Source organism: Pecten maximus, chromosome 1, assembly GCF_902652985.1.
Source record: "Pecten maximus chromosome 1, xPecMax1.1, whole genome shotgun sequence".
Taxonomy (NCBI): Eukaryota; Metazoa; Mollusca; class Bivalvia; order Pectinida; family Pectinidae; genus Pecten; species Pecten maximus.
Window position 1 is genome coordinate 51,188,302 of NC_047015.1, and position 16,692 is coordinate 51,204,993.

The window sequence follows — 16,692 nt, forward strand, 5'->3', positions numbered from 1 at the left end:
CTGATGACGTGAGGGCAAAAGGATGGAGTGCGTGGGTCATGCCAGTAGTAATCGTCTGCAGAGGCTTCATGCACAGTCCATCTGGAGGATGTTTGTTTTGTAGCATTAGCTTAGGCATCCCTGGAGGAGACCAAAGGACATATGTGACTGGGAACGGCAGCAGAGAAGTCGTCCAGCGGGCATGGGTGGAGAAGGGAGGACAAGAGCTGGAAGCCATCCATGGGCAGGCAGTGATTTAGTCAATCACTGTGTATGACTACTATGGACTATTTTTTTACTGTGTGTAGCCATCTTCAAGTGGGACAGCCCAAAATGTTTATGACAACTATGGACCATATTTCCTACTCACGAAAATAGAAGGTATTGTTTCTGCATCATCCATTTAGGAGGAGTAGCCATATAGACTATTGCTGGAGGCACAATGGACAATGCACCTTCAGAGACTGGTAATTCTTTACTATTGACTTTTTTTTCATTTTTATTTAGTTATTTATTTTGCCCTGTCAAGGGAAATACAGGCAGATTTTCAAGAATCTTTCAGATGCTATTTACATTCAAAATGAAACTAATTTTCAAGGCATTTGGCTTTGGTTTTTTGGAACTTGGACTATTTAGAGTTTGGAATTGCATATAGCTGCTTGATGTCTTAAAAGCTAGCTCATAAGAAAAAAAATCCAAAAACACATTTATATCACAATTATGTATTTTATTGGAAAACAATAAATAACATGAAATACATGCATGTAATGGTTAGCTGAAATTAAGACACATTTTTAAACAATTTAAACAAATAGAAAACTGTTACAATGTTAAGTAGTGGGGTAACTCACTGGAGCGATACATAATTACTTAATGAAGTAAAATCCACATCGAGGTAGCTGTCCTGGCTTGGTAGGCGACTGGTGAACACAAATTAATTGACCGGAGTATCGTAATTTCTGTAATTGTATACTAGCAAAAGTTTAAATACTATCTCTGACTCTGAGTATACTCCTCTTTTTGTAATGTTGTAATTGGATTATTTACTTCATAGCCACATGAGTTTGTCAGAAATTCCTAACCCATGGTCGTGTTATGTAATGTACATGTATGAACTGTGGGTTGGCAATTTTTTCCAAGCCCCTGTGTCAATATCTAATACAAGTTAATTGGGAACAGTATACATGTATTTGTATTTATTTATGAATAGTATAGGATTATTGGCAAGATAATGCTGAAATGATTAAAATAATTCACTTTGGCAGCATGCACATATTCAAACCACAGTCACATCGTACCCTGGTTTTATGTTGTTAGATCAACTAGCAATTCTGTAAATACACATTCAAACAAGGTTCATGATACATGTATTTAAAAAAAACCACATTACTCAAAATCTCTTTCTCAATTGTTTCCCCTGTTGTGTTCCAGCACTAGCTACATGTATTGAAATCTCCCTCCAGACCCCACTCTCCCTTTTAGTAACTCGAACCCGATCACCTTCATCATTGAGAATTTCTACACCACATTTCAGTCGTCCATACATTGTGTACAATCTTAGGACTGGTAAGTCCTTCCTCTCCTTCAGTCACAGCATCTCAGCTGATTCTGTCGAGGTCTGTGACCAAACCTTGAATGGATGCTGCCCATTTTGTAAGAAATCTCTACATTTCCACTTTAATACAACAAAAATCAATTCCCTTTTTACGTCTGCATTTCTTATGAAAACAATACACCAGATTTAAACTCGTGAATATTTCATATGAAAATAACGTGTCCATACTGGGACTTGAATAAGGAACATCTGGCTCTTTAAGCCTACAACTACAGCAGATTAAGTACATTATGCTAAAGAAACTTTCCCACAAGCCTGAGCAAGGACGATGACGTGATATTCTCCATAGAATAGTTAAAAATTTCCTCTACGCTTTTTCTTGTACATTATCATATCCATCAATGGACATCACAATTTTTCCATCCACACACCTCAGATTTACGGAATGTACACATACAAATGTGGTATAAATTCGAGGTTTGAATCTAAGCTTTTACGGAATTGTCCGAGACGATACGATTACCCCCCCTCCCCGTTATTTCCGCCGTCAGTGGTGAGATTTAGTAGGTAGACAGTATGTGAGTTTTGTAGTGACAGCTTAGCCCTGTCATCCAGAACTTCAGTAGCTGTTTATCCTCCTCCTGGGCACCGACCACTTGTAACAGTTTCTTGGTGTCCTCTTCAGACCGACTGCCACCTGCTTTTGTGAACTTGAACAGAACTTTCACTTTACTGAAATAGAAAATTTGGAATGATATAAAGTCTATTTTAACATTTTTGGGTAAATCTGTAAATGTCTCTAACAACAATTCTCAATATCTGTTCATAAAAATCACAGCTATATATTTTGCAAAGGTTTTGTAAAAAATATTGATTTTTCCATTTCTATAGTGAAGAGACTAGAATGAAATCATAAGACTTAAATGAAGTTCAAACCTTATTGAGAGACAGAGAAAATAATTTATTTATTTTCTTATTTTAATTGTCACCCTTATCGTTTTTTTCTTTCTTTTTTTCTTCTGTTTTTTTCTGATGATATTGTTAAAAGTATTGATCACAAAATTGGACTTACTTCATCCATTCCTCTTTGAGACATATAAGATACTGTTCTAGGACTTCGTTAGTAAGATTTGTATTTTTCAATGCCATCTCCATTTTTGTCAAAACAGCTGGTCCTGAAACAATGGAAAGAAAGGTCGTAAATAAACAAGAGGCCCACTGGTCTTATCAGTCACCGGAGTTCTGAGGTAGACTGATAGAGTAGATGATGTTCTGCTTTTAAACTAAACTTTTAACACATGTCACATCTGTGACCTTGAAAGTATATCAAGGTCATACATCCAAACATTTTATTAGCCCAGTATCGTGACCCTGGGGCTTTTGGTTACTGAGAAGAGTTGGAAAATGTAAATTGCATATGGATGCACAATGACAGACAAAAGACACTTTGTCACAGTTAGCCTTAAAATGCATTAACAAACAGAGCTAAGATCACAACTTAAACTCAATACAGAGTGAAACCACAAAAACTATGGGCAATATTTTGTGAACTGTTGAAAGAAGGGAGGTAAATCAATCCAGTTTATGATATGGACAAAAATATGTTAATAGAATCTTGCCAAGTCCTGGAAAAGGTTGACCTTTTGACCTCTCACTCTTCACACTGACCTTTATCTGGTAACGATGTTGGGCTTGCCAGGCTGAAATCACACTCCCTCAGCTGATCAAGGCCCGGAGGACAAGCAGTACTGTCAACTACAGGGGAGATAACCTCCACCAGTACAAACATTTCTGTGGCCATGATGTGGTTTGGAATATGAACATCCGGAGCTAAGCCAAGGAAATTGCATTTCCAGGATGCTTCGTATTCTTGACTGTAGGAGACAACCCGACAACAGCCTTTCGGTACAATACACTGAAAGAAGAGTTGAATATTTACATTAAAGATTTGAAAGCAGGTGCCATGTTTTTATGGATGACTTCTAAGATGTATGTATAATCTTTAAAAGAAATGGCACAGTGACTGATCTCATATTGGGACTTATTGTCTCAAGTTTTCTAAAAAAAAAATTTAATACAATGTGAGTAAAGATTTGATTCGTGCAAAAATCATTAGTTTAAGAGTTTTGTTTTTAATTTTCTTATATATATGATATATATAGCTCTTTATGAAAATTCTACATAAACACATTCATGAAAGCAAAAAGGCACAAAAAACAAAAGGACAATCTTACTTGGATGTTGTGTTTTTTAAATTAAAGGCTAATAACACATTTCACAAACCAGGTCTTAGTAATATATCAGGAACCTATAGTCATAAATATTTGTGTAGGTACAGAAAGAAAACAACAAAATCCATGTTGATCGAAAATTACCTTCAACGCACTAAGAACCGATTTGACAGCTGGTTTCAGAGCTCCTCTGACTATGATTTGGTTACCAATAACAGCGTGGTGTGCAAGTATATGGAACTTCTTCTCACCAAGACTCTACAAAACAATATAGAAATAACTTAAGTTTTAATTCACATTAAAATCATATCATTTATCAGTGTAAAATCAGTACTGGATAAAATGAATCGGAGGAGAAGAGGATAAGAGCCGGTCTGTATAACTCAGAGGAAGATATTTATGCAATATTGGCAAAATACTTTATTCTTATCTAAATTAGTATCATGATTTCATCATTTCAGATTTGGACTCACTGTCAGATACTTTAGTACCCAAGGTAGTCCTATAATATAAGACTTCGAAGGTTCATATCGTGTGTGAATTTTTTACTTTTATTATCGGATATTTACATTTTTGTTATTTGCCAAACCTCAATTTCTTCGAGGTTCGACAAATAAAAAAACTTCTAAGTCTTATATTATAGGACTAATACCCAAGGATGATTGCACTATGCTATGCTTCTCTTATATTCTATCATAACTGTAGCATATATAGCATATTGCAATCAACCATGGGTATCTGATGATGATCTGGAGTCCTTTTTGTTTTCATAAATATTTCAAACAAAACAAAATCTGTTTGATAACTATACAGAGTTTTGATACCATACCATGGAAAAATCTTGCATAACTATATCAATATGATTTACCACTATGCTGAGTTGAAACAATTTCTGGTAGTGGAGTAATATTACAAACCCTCAGGAGATATCTAATGTTCTGTACAGCTGATGTTGATAATTCCTCTTCTTCCTCCTCCTCTTCTTCCTTCTCTGCCTCCTTCTCCTCTTCCACTTCTTCCTCTGTATCACTCTTCTTAAACAACTTGATGAAGCCTTCTTCAGTCTCTGTAAAAATAACATACAAACCTATGTACTGGACTTCTTTTATTCAACACACAAACTCTCTGATAACATCTCCTCAAAACTTTCACCCACGATACTCCAAGGGGTAATTACAAACTAATGCACTGGACTTCTTGTATTCAACATACAATCTCTCTTATAATTCTCCTCCAAACATGCATCCTCGATACTCCAGTGGCTTATAACAGACAGTGTATGTGATTGTAACCCCTTAAGTATCAAGCAAGCCAAAATTGTTTTCTAGATATGCAGAAGAAAATAATTTACAAATGTAATGTGATGGAAACCACACTGCCTTAACCATTTTGGAGGGAGACTACTATATCTTATAATGTTATTTTTGACATCATTTCTAAAAAAATAAATTTGTTTGATAATATTTTAAAAAAATCCAATTATTCCACCAGACAGAGTAGCTAAAACTAAATTGTTTTAGGGTACATTTCAATTTGTCAAAAGGAAGTCTGACCTTTGAACTTACAGTGGTTGCATTCAAATACTAAATGAAGAGGAGATAACTAATGAAGCATGTAATCATTGGAATTTGAAGTTGAAGTCAGAGGAATAACCTTTTTCTGAAGCTTGAAGTTTTTTAATGTAATTTTCCAGATGCCATACTATATCCCATCAATAGTAAAAAAAATGTAGACTTAATTTATTTTATAATGTATATCAACTTAGTTTTATAATATTCATTATTCATGTGTGTTGGCTCGGATGGAAGTGCATGAAGGGTCTTAGTGTAGGAGAAAACTGGAGTACATGGAGAAAACCCAAATCACTGGTTGGGCAGCTGACCCCATACGTTTTCATGTCCGATTGGGGAATCGAACCCCAACCGCCTAGGTGAAAGGCAAGTGTGTTACCACTGTGCCACTCAACCACCCTAAAACTTATCCTTTCAAATAAAGCCAAACATATAGAAATATATTTTGTAAAAAAATCAAATTCTGATACCTTCCTGTTTCTCCAGGTCTATAATGGAGTCCTCTGTCGGGGGTCCCTCCAGGAGAGACTCGGTGATACGATTACCACACGCCTTCAGTATCCAAACGAACGAAACATGAAGAATCTTAAAAATGTTTCGGTCCTCTGTTAGTTCCATAAGTGAGCGAGCCGGTTTGGGATTAATTCTGAAGGATGCTAGTTTGGTCAGCTCTTTTGGACTTTTAGCTTGCTCGACATCATAAACTTTCTGTGCTTTCTCTTGCAAGTGTTCGACCACAATTTTGAGATTTTTCACTAAAAATGGCCAAGAGTTCAGCAAGTAAATTTTATCCATCATTACAATTATTATACTGTATCGCCTCTGAAATCCTCGAGCTTGAAAGTCCTTTATGTAGAAAGAGTATGATATCACATGACCTTGTTGGTCGTTTCCAAAGAATATAGGTCCTTCAGTGCCAGGGCAAACCTATAGAAAATAATATATCAAAATCAGAATTGATCTAATTATAGGCATGTTACTGTTCAGCCTCAATATTCAAGGGTCTTTGCTTATATATATATCCTCTACATTTAAGAATGCAACCCATAGATATTGAAAATAGTTAAAGTAATACTTTATTTGAAAAAGAAAACATGCAAAATACTGCAACTTTAAAGAAATCTTACTATAAGAATATGAAGATTGTAAGTGATCATCATGCTTTTCATTAAATCTCAAAAACAAACTATGCCTCTTAAATAAGCAACAATTTACCTCCCTTCAATACTGACAACGAATCAAGTTCCTATGTGATTAGCATATACCTCCCAACAACAAACCAAGTCCCTGTGCAGGGGCGTAGCTAGGCCAACAAAAATGTGTAAGCCCAGGCGAGGGGTGTGGGGCCTAGGGCAGAGCCCTGGTGGGGGATCAGTGGGTTGGGAGGCGAAGCCCCCCCGACGGAAAATGAATTTAAAGATTTATGAGGGTTTGAAATTGATTTCCGAGATAGTAATTTCAAAATATGTTTACGTAATTCTAAATTATACTGAACTACAAGTTTTCCGGTAAAAACATATAATTAATGTTCATTTGTTTCTATAGTTTAGACAAAAGACAATTGTCTGTCTAAATAAAAGACATTTTCAATTTGGGTAAGAAATCCCATGTCTAGGTTATTTGGGCCTTTCTGGGATAATTTTTTGTTGGAACATGTAGGTCCGATTTTGTAATGTGCTTGTGGTACGTTACATGGGCAAGGAAATTAGCTATCAGCAGACTGGTTTAACTTTTTAGTCGCTGGTTCTTCTTCCTTGGGTTTGAAAAATGTTTCGACCCTGGGCACATTTTTGAAGCCTTCTTCATTTTGAATACACTTTTCAACATTATACAACCGGAAACAGGGGGTGACAGTATACACCGGGTGATACCGGAAGCTACGAATCCGACGGGGAGTATATACAAATCCGACGGGGAGTATCTACCCGAAGGGCGTAAGGACATGGCTGGGGTATGTTTTATAGTGATACATGGACTTTTAACATACTATTCGAAATATGATGATACCCACGGAATTCTACGCTATTTCCTTTATACATATCAGTAATTCGTTAATCTCATAACCTTGCCGTGTTTTATTGATGCTCAATATTATCCGGCTGCCCTACTGTCAAACGACGAATTTGCTATGATTTTTGTCAAAAATACCCAATAATCGCGATCAAAACACGATGGACAGAGTTTTGGCATTAAACATTGACTGCAATAAACTATTAGTAATCAACAATTTGTTTGAATTACAGCTATAAAGTACCTTAATTGGCTAATTATAATGGCACGAAAATCTCTCTCCAATATCTGAATCCGACGCGGAATATCAGTACACAAAGTCGCGACTATGTGATACTTAAGCATTGAGCTTCTTTCATTTGGAAGTTATAGGCTGATGAATGCCAACTGGACAAAGGCAAATTGTTCAATGCTTATACTTACATTTGACAACGATTTTTAAAGACTATATCCAGGAATTTTGCTCCTACGATGAATGAACAAATTATTATTGTCAAAGACAGAACCACCTTTTCAACAGCCATCTTTCGTTATTGCCGACGTGACAATTATGACGTCACTATAGTAATGACGTTATGGACTCGTAACCTTCAAGTGAGCTTGGTAAAGTTATATAGTGGGGCTGCAGTGTAAATGTAAATATATACATGTACAAGTATGTCAAGCATCGTACAGTGTGTGTATTGCGCTACACGCGTGTTCAGGGCTCAGTTATCAAAATGTAATAAGTCTAACTGAAAACTGTATGGGTCCAGTTGCTTTCGATCTTATGAAGCTCAATTCCACTTATGATAGTGTCCAGAATGAGCGAAACTGCTAACAAACTAAAAAAAAAACTAAAAAAAAACTGTATACAACAATTTGATGAATAAAGCTCCACGGAGCATGTGCATCTAACAGAAAATGTTTCTAACCTCTCCGTATAAGCCAAGTGAAATCTGCAATTGTGCCCGTCAATTACTCCATACGTTAGATGCATTGTTGCGCTGTTCTACTCCCAGGAGCTACTGCCTCCCTCGGACGCTTAAATGTCGTATTATAGATTGCAAAACAATTCACTGTTAGATATTCTGTGAAACTTTGATTCAATCCTGTATGTAACGTATTACTGATATGTTGTATGTACACGTGAAAATGTCCAATTGACAAATATCATATCAATGATAACAGGAATTGTACACCTCTGAGAAGCCAGAATTTTCCTGTATTAAACTTGTTTTCTCATATCTATTTTTGGAAATCGGATGTCATGCCATAGCAGAAAATGGCGAAAAATCATATGTCAATGTGCTCGTTTTCGAACTATTGTTGATCAAATATAGAATATCAATTTATGTAACCCCTTACCAATGAATTTTGAAGTAGAGACTTTAATAACGTCAACACTTATTTCTTTTAACTTTCAGGATAATGCCAACACGTAAATAGAGTTCGTTGTGGCTTCATGCGCCCAAAAAAAGGGTTAAATCCAATTTCGTTAACTCCAAAACTTAAACGTTTTATTACGCCTACAAAAATACGCATAAACGTTAACGGGTAAGAAGTCCCCGGATCAAATGTAAAACACCAGAATCCTCCGATAACTGGGTAAATCTAGAATTATCTGGAAATAAATGAAATCATGTGTCATATTGATTACAAGTATTTGATATCTGAATGAAAATCAAATGAAAGCCTGTGTACTGATATTCCCTGTCGGATTCAGATATTGGAGAGAGATTTTCCGCGTCGGAATGTTTTCGTGTCATTATAATTAGCCAATTAAGGTACTTTATAGCTGTAATCCAAACAAATTGTTGATTACTAATAGTTTATTGTAGTCAATGTTTAATACCAAAACTCTGTCCATCGTGTTTTGATCGCGATTATTGGGTATTTTTGACAAAAATCATAGCAAATTCGTCGTTTGACAGTAGGGCAGCTGGATAATATTGAGCATCAATAAAACACGGCAAGGTTATGAGATTAACGAATTTCTGATATGTATAAAGGAGATAGCGTAGAATTCTGTGGGCATCATCATATTTCCGATAGTATGTTAAAATGCCATGTATCACTATAAAACATACCCCAGCCATGTCCTTACCCCCTTCGGGTAGATACTCCCTGTCGGATTTGTATATACTCCCTGTCGGATTCGTAACTTCCGGTATCACCCGGTGGTATAAAGACGATGTGATAGCTATTCCTGAATGCTCTAGACCTATATTTTATAATATATAGCACACAGTGATACATTTTCTGGTATTATCAATAATTTGGTTATAATATTAAATCAAAACTTTGAAGTAATAATCATAATTTTTTTCGGAGGCTTCTTGAAATGTTGGACGATAACATAAAGGCAGGATTTTTTATGTGTAAGCCCGGGCTTTTTTTTCTAATGGACCGTACGCCCCTGCTGTGATAGATGAATCTTACCTCTCCACAATAAACCAAGTCCCTGTGATAAATGTATCTTACCTCCCCACAACAAACCAAGTCCCTGTGATAAATATATCTTACCTCCCCACAACAAACCAAGTCCCTGTGATAAATGTATCTTACCTGCCCACATCAAACCAAGTCCCTGTGATAAATATATCTTACCTCTCCATAACAAACAATTAAGTTCCATCTTACCTCTCTACAACAAACCGATTAAGTCCCTGTGATAAATGAATCTATGACTTCCAAATAACAAGCCAAGTCCCTATGATAAATGAATCTAACTTCCAAATAACAAGCCAAGTCCCTATGATAAATAAATCTTAATTAAGGCTTACCTCGCCACTAAGGCTGCGTAGACAGGCTTGTCGGATCATGCTGAAGACCTCTCGGTTGTGGGGCTGTCGACTACTGACATAGCTAACCTTCACATCATCATCATGACTTACAAAGCCTGGCTTCACAGAGTAACAGCCCTAAATTAGAAAGCATTCAATACAAATCATCAGAATTGGATTTTCATAGAAACTTCTAACAATATTTGTTGATTTGCACAATGTTACTTTTGAAGAAATTGAACTCTTACATACAAAAATATTTTGAGATTGGAACCCAAAAGCCCCATTATATATCAGCTATTCAGAGGAGCCTTAATCACCATGATTTCTCTCTGACCCAAGAAAGGGTATGCTTCACTCAGTCTGATAACCATTGTACATGTCAGCTGTAAATTTCAACAGCATCAACTGATGATACAATTATGTCCCAGATACAAAATTTAACAAAGAGTTGTAACTCTTATTAAGGGGTTGTTGGTCCTAACTTAGGTACACTGCACATTGTCTTAGTAGGACCAATGTATTCACCAAGTTTCATTATAATTATAGCTGAAATACAGGTAAAGTCATATGCTCCAGACAAGAAGTTTTCACAAAGGGTGTTAACTCTGTAATAGAGTTAAAGTTGTTATCCTTAAATTAACCTAGTGCATTGATTATTGTCTGATGTACACACTAAGTATCATGATTCATATTTAACTGTGGGCAAAGCCATGCTGCATACACAAAATTTTAACAAAGAGCAATAACTCTGTAAATAAAGATTTGTTGTCCTTGAATCTAGTACACTACATATTGTCTTAATTCAACTGTTGTACACACCAAGTATCATCATTCATCTATTTATGGGCAAAGTTATGCTTTGGACACGAAAAGGAAAGACGGCCGGACAGAGCTGCAACTATATACTCCCTCAAAAGTTTTCAGGGAGCATGAAAATTACTGCATAGTAAGGCAGAATTTGAAAGTATATACAAGTATAAGTTCAGTCGGAGTTGTCTTTTATCTTCACACAAGATAATAGTTAAAGATCACTTGGTAGAGTTTTGAACTGGGAACTTTTGGGATGCATGTTTGTGCTGTTGTAAGAACAGTGACATGATTAGATCACTTTTCATGTATAATTACCTCACAGTAGTTAGACGACGAGGGAGTCGGTGTGCTCGGTTCAGATATGGGAGATTTCAGGCTCTGTGCTCCGCCATCTCCCTGTGTACGAGACAGAAGGAGCTGCATGGTGTTGTACTGTTCTTCTGCACCGCCCACCACATTGACCACACTCCCCAACTCCTGGGGATGGTTCGGCTGTGTACAGAATAGCACTTGAGGGCCATGTAGCTCACAGAAGTGACATAGTGATATTATAGCATTCATTGTAGATTGATTTCTCTATGATTTCATTCTCTTGATATCATCACAGATTTCTGTTTGTAACTCCTTTACGTGAAACTTCTGCTTGAATCTTACAATGGAGTTAATATGTCACCTAAAAACAGAAAAAAAAATGTATAGGCATCAATATTTACATAAGGAAAGAAAAGAAAAAGAGATGAAGAAGTTCAAAAGGAGTGAATTAAGAAAATTCACATGCCTCTGTGTATCTATAATCCAACCTGAAATGTTTACTGCAGGATTTCGATGTTAATTCATTCAGACGCTCAGGATATTTTACAAAACCCAGATATGAGTGTATTCAGTACATTCTGGAAATACAGTACATGTACAGTTGTGTATTTGATCCCCATTGGAGGCACATGAATCATGTTCCTTTTCCACAAAGTTGGATATTTGATTTAGTAACAAAGGAGGATATTATGAATACAGTGAGTATTTAAGATCTGTCTGGGAGATGAATATTGTTTTTGAACATTTTAAAACAAATTAAAAACTCATCTACCTGGTACTTTTACAAATTACTGTTGATAGCAATGGTAATTAAAACATTATGTAGATTTAGAACAATTTTGATTGAATACATGTTTTGCAGATAAATATTTTATATTTTCAATTGTGACCGCTTCACAACTGAAACTGTGCAGGGAAACTTAAAATTGCAACAGAATTATTTTTATTACACTTGTTTGAATAAGTATTATATTCCATCCCTGATATGAATACATGCATTACAAATCGAGTGTGAATTAAGAAGGGAAAACCATATTCCTTGCTGTATTAAGCCCTGATTATAGGAATCAAACCTGTTTCTCCAGCGTAATAATCCATGGCTCCATCTCCTGAGCCAAAGAAGCATGCCCCATTACAGCTGTGAGTGACAGTGGATACATGTACAGTATTACACGACATACATATAAATGTGTAACAGGAGAGGAGAAAATGTAGCGGCCAGACCGGGATTCGAACCCGGGACCTCCGAAGACTAGCCGGATGCTCTACCAATTGAGCTACCTGGTCACCGGTGATCGACCCAGTCCAGTCCCGCTACACACCTCCCTCCTTTTTTCCCCAAGTCTTCGCCCTCGATGACACACGAGACCCTTATACCACCACCGTGGGTATTTTGGTTGGGCGCCAATTTTGTAACAGGAGAGGAGAAAATGTAGCGGCCAGACCGGGATTCGAACCTGGGACCTCCGAACACTAGCCGGATGCTCTACCAATTGAGCTACCTGGTCACCGGTGATCGACCCAGTCCAGTCCTGCTACAAATGTAAGACAGCAGGTAGCCTCTGGCCTTATGCTAGCCCGAGTTTCATCTGGCCTTGACACCATGTCTGGTGTAAAGATGCATGTAATTTTTCATTGTAAATGTATATGAAGCCCAAAGGGTTAAGTACCTGCAGACCACAGCTCGGTATAGACAGACCATAGGGACATGTCTAGTCTAATATGATAAAATTAGCGAGAAATACCTGTATATACTTTAGCCTGTGTATTTTTTTACTAATCTTTTCATTATGTGGACAGACATTTGTTCTGCCACTTTTGGTGTCTACTTTTGTAGGTAAACGAGTGTACTAGCTTACTGAGGTGTCTTCAGATCATCTCACTGGAGTAAAGATTACATTTAGCTAAAAAAAACACACTTACATATTACTATTTGTTGAATTCTGGCACTTACATCCCCGCCACACGGGTTTCAATAAGTAATATTCTCTACTTTCAGTTTCCTTAACAGTTGTTTACATTTTCCAATTCGCCATGTTCAGAATCACGTGAGAATGACCCATAAATAAAACGATAAATACAATTGGATAGGTTCAAATACAGTAAGCCAATCAAAAGTATCGTCTTACAAACGACTCGGAAAATCTAAACATTCGGTTTGTTATAAAATGGCGGGCGAGAAGTTCCGAACTCGACCACCCGTCTAATTTTAACTGTTTAAGAGGAGCAAAAAATGCGTATGATGATTTTAAAGAACAGCATGTGTGTAATAGACTTTTTAAATTCAAAGCGAGGATATTATAAACGGCATAATTTGTTATTTTGAGGAAACAGGTAAGAAATAACCGTCGTGTACGAACTTGTTTGTCAAATATGCAGTGTAACCCTACTATGACATGTGCTAGGCTATGTTGCTGCTGTATGGGCATGTTATATAGTGATGGCGTAAATGATGAATGGTGACACCTTCCAATTTATGTTCCATATGCATATGAAGAAGTAGGATGAGGTGTGATCCTGGATGCTGTGCAGTAATGTGTTACGATTTATGAATTATTTTATATATAATTAAGATCACAGGGACATATATAATTTTATGTTATAAAAAACATCAAGAAATAGTACTTATGTGCATGCATTGGTATTTGTGGCCAATTTTGGTAATATAAAACTAGACATGTACCTGTGATCAGACCACAGTTGTTCGTTCCAAATGATATACATAATATTAATGTATTGACATTTGTAGCAAACACATGTGAGGAGACTAAACCATATGCTACATTGACTGGCTTTGCTATTACAGGTTATATATTTAAGCCCTGCTTATCTGGATCGATCCTCAGTACACTTGGAAGTCCTAATATTAACCTGATGCAGGGATCACTTTGGGCAGAGATTTGGGGATTTTTACCCATGTTTTTCAAAAAAATTTCATTAAAAATTCAAAATTGTACCTCTTTATACAGACAAATCTCATAGGAATTTTGCTAATCTCATAAAATCTCCCATAGGTTTTTAGAGCCAGAGTTATCCCTGCTGATGGCCTGTTCATCCTCCTATGCCTCCGTGTACTCATGATCATTATCAGTTGAGTAAAATGAGATAGAATCTAATATAATGTATACCAATATTTTGAAATATTGTGAATCAAATGTTCCAAAATATTGTAAACCGTAATGATGTAAAACCGCAAGAATGTGTATATCAAAATATTATCAGTATTATAAAAATGAGCATTAAAAAAGTTTTACTATAATGACGCTTAATTATTCAAAGGAATAAATGGCCGGAAATGCATCCATGTACAGTATATAGTTGGTGTAGATATCGGAGGGGAAATAACTAACCCAACTTGTGGCTTTTGCATCTCGAACCCATTATAATCTGAGAGTGGTCTGAAACTTGTGCTTGACTCTTCATTCATCATGATAACATGTATCTACTACTGTCAGCACATCAGAAGTTAGTATATATATTCTAACACCTATGAAGGAAGACACCCATATATAGTTTATTGTATCTGCACATGTAATATAATCTTAGTATTCGGCATCCTTCCATACCCATAGTCAGAAACCGGTGAGACCCTGTTATGTCATTTGGAAAAGAATTCGAAGGCATGTGAAGCAATATAGAGCCGAGTCTTGTGGATTTCTGTTGCAGCTGTTTTCAACCCTTAATATAAGCTCAAGCTTTGGGTGCTGAATTGTCTCGTATCATTCAGCACCTGACTGATGATCTAGCTATATATACCAGTGCACCATCACGATTGTTTAAGTTCTACATGTTGGATTATGTTGGCTGTACATGTGGCAGGTTTATTAAAACTGCACAAGTTTAGTAATTATTATTATTATTATTTATATTATCACATATATAATGAATGTCGAACATTTTTTGCTACTCATTAATCAATATCAGATCTACGTGTACTTGACCTTGCAGTAATAACTTATGAATAGTAATTATATATTGATGATATGTATATAAATGAATGAAATGACTACATTTCTTTTTGTACTCACAAAATGTAGAAATGTGAAATATACATTTCAGGTCATCTTCCTGTTAATCTTTATATTGTCAAGCTCAAAGCGTCCTAGATAATATAGAATAAATAATAATTCTAGTGATTAAAAATTATCAAATTTAAGATATTAACTTATTAAGTAATCATAAATTTCCGCGGGTGTCCATTTTCAATGTTACACCGGAGATCTTTCATGCATTAAATTTCGAATGAGAACAATACGACAGATTAAAACACATACAGTATTCATGACAGCATTATAATGTAGTATTTCTTATTCAATTTGATGACAGCCTAGACAGTTATAACAATGGACCAAGAAAAGCACCGCTATTATTCCAACCCAGATGTACATCTTCAGGTACAATGTTTGGATCTTCATTCTATCACAGAGTTTGCAGTGTGTGGTCTTTTTCTAACCATTTAGTGATAATGAGTGCCCATAGAAAAGAAAAGTGAAGAACATGTACAAACTGTAATAACATTAACAGAGTAATTGAAATGATGATTATATTCTGACATTAACAAGCTTAGGATTTTGGAGTTTTGTAAGATAATCTTTTTATTAGAAACATCAGAGATGAAAATGTTCAGCCAATTGGCTGATTTCAGCCTTTTTGAGAATATCAGTGTAATGTATACTTGTAATTTTTCCCATTGAAAAGATTGAGTAATCTAATTTTCAGCCTTTTTGCCCTTAGTCTATTTTCATCTCTGAAGATTAAAGGTCAATATTAAAGCTACTATCATAATATATCAAAAATGAGTTTCCACACGTGGCTCATGATCAGGGGGATGGCAATGGCCACGAAGACTATCAAATATCAAATTTATCAAAATCGGATAATGATCATCCTACAATTTAAATATTTATCGATGGATTATATAATCAACTGTATAAATTAAATAAGATACATTTTTATAATAATCATGTTTACATATAAAGATTGAGTATTCTTAAATTTCTTTTGTAATCAGACATTTTTTAATTAAGTAATAATGTTTGAGGCCTCTTATAATTAAACGAAGACAAATATTACTGTATATAATGATATAATCTCTAAAAATTGCATTTTTTTTTTTTTTTTGTATACATATTTCATGTACAAAAATGTACTAAGTATATGAAAATGTCAAAGTATTTTGATAGCTCTCTCTCTGATCATGAGTGTGCTTGATGGGTGAAAGTAAACAGTTGTTTTTGATGTCAAACGTAACATATTATTACAGGCCTGGTATTCACTCTTTGTCTCACAGAACTGAATATGACTGTTTGTGTACTGTAGCCTCACAATCATCACACACTGTGTATAAGGTTCCTGTTTTGATATTTAATCTGAGCTTAAACCTATGACGAGGGACATGCATTGTGTGTTTTGGCACAAATATACATGACAGATTTGAAACTATAAATACATTGGTT

At 35.7% G+C, this 16,692-nt stretch overlaps 1 protein-coding gene across 2 annotated transcripts; it reads right to left on the bottom strand.

Moving 5' to 3' along the window:
• Window positions 1-685: 685 nt before the first annotated feature.
• On the bottom strand, window positions 686-13,278 carry LOC117337315 (folliculin-like). 2 transcript variants are annotated; one of them, XM_033898236.1, is made up of 9 exons: window positions 13,160-13,278; window positions 11,240-11,597; window positions 10,112-10,249; window positions 5,807-6,263; window positions 4,683-4,831; window positions 3,910-4,023; window positions 3,203-3,449; window positions 2,607-2,709; window positions 686-2,266 (listed from the first exon to the last, which is right to left on the bottom strand). In XM_033898236.1, the coding sequence occupies exons 2-9, from the start codon at window positions 11,483-11,485 to the stop codon at window positions 2,095-2,097; spliced, it is 1,626 nt and encodes a 541-aa protein (XP_033754127.1). In that variant the 5' UTR covers window positions 11,486-11,597; window positions 13,160-13,278; the 3' UTR covers window positions 686-2,094. The 2 variants fall into 2 exon arrangements, with proteins under 2 accessions (XP_033754127.1, XP_033754135.1); XM_033898244.1 differs by having other exon boundaries at window positions 13,191-13,247.
• Window positions 13,279-16,692: the final 3,414 nt, after the last annotated feature.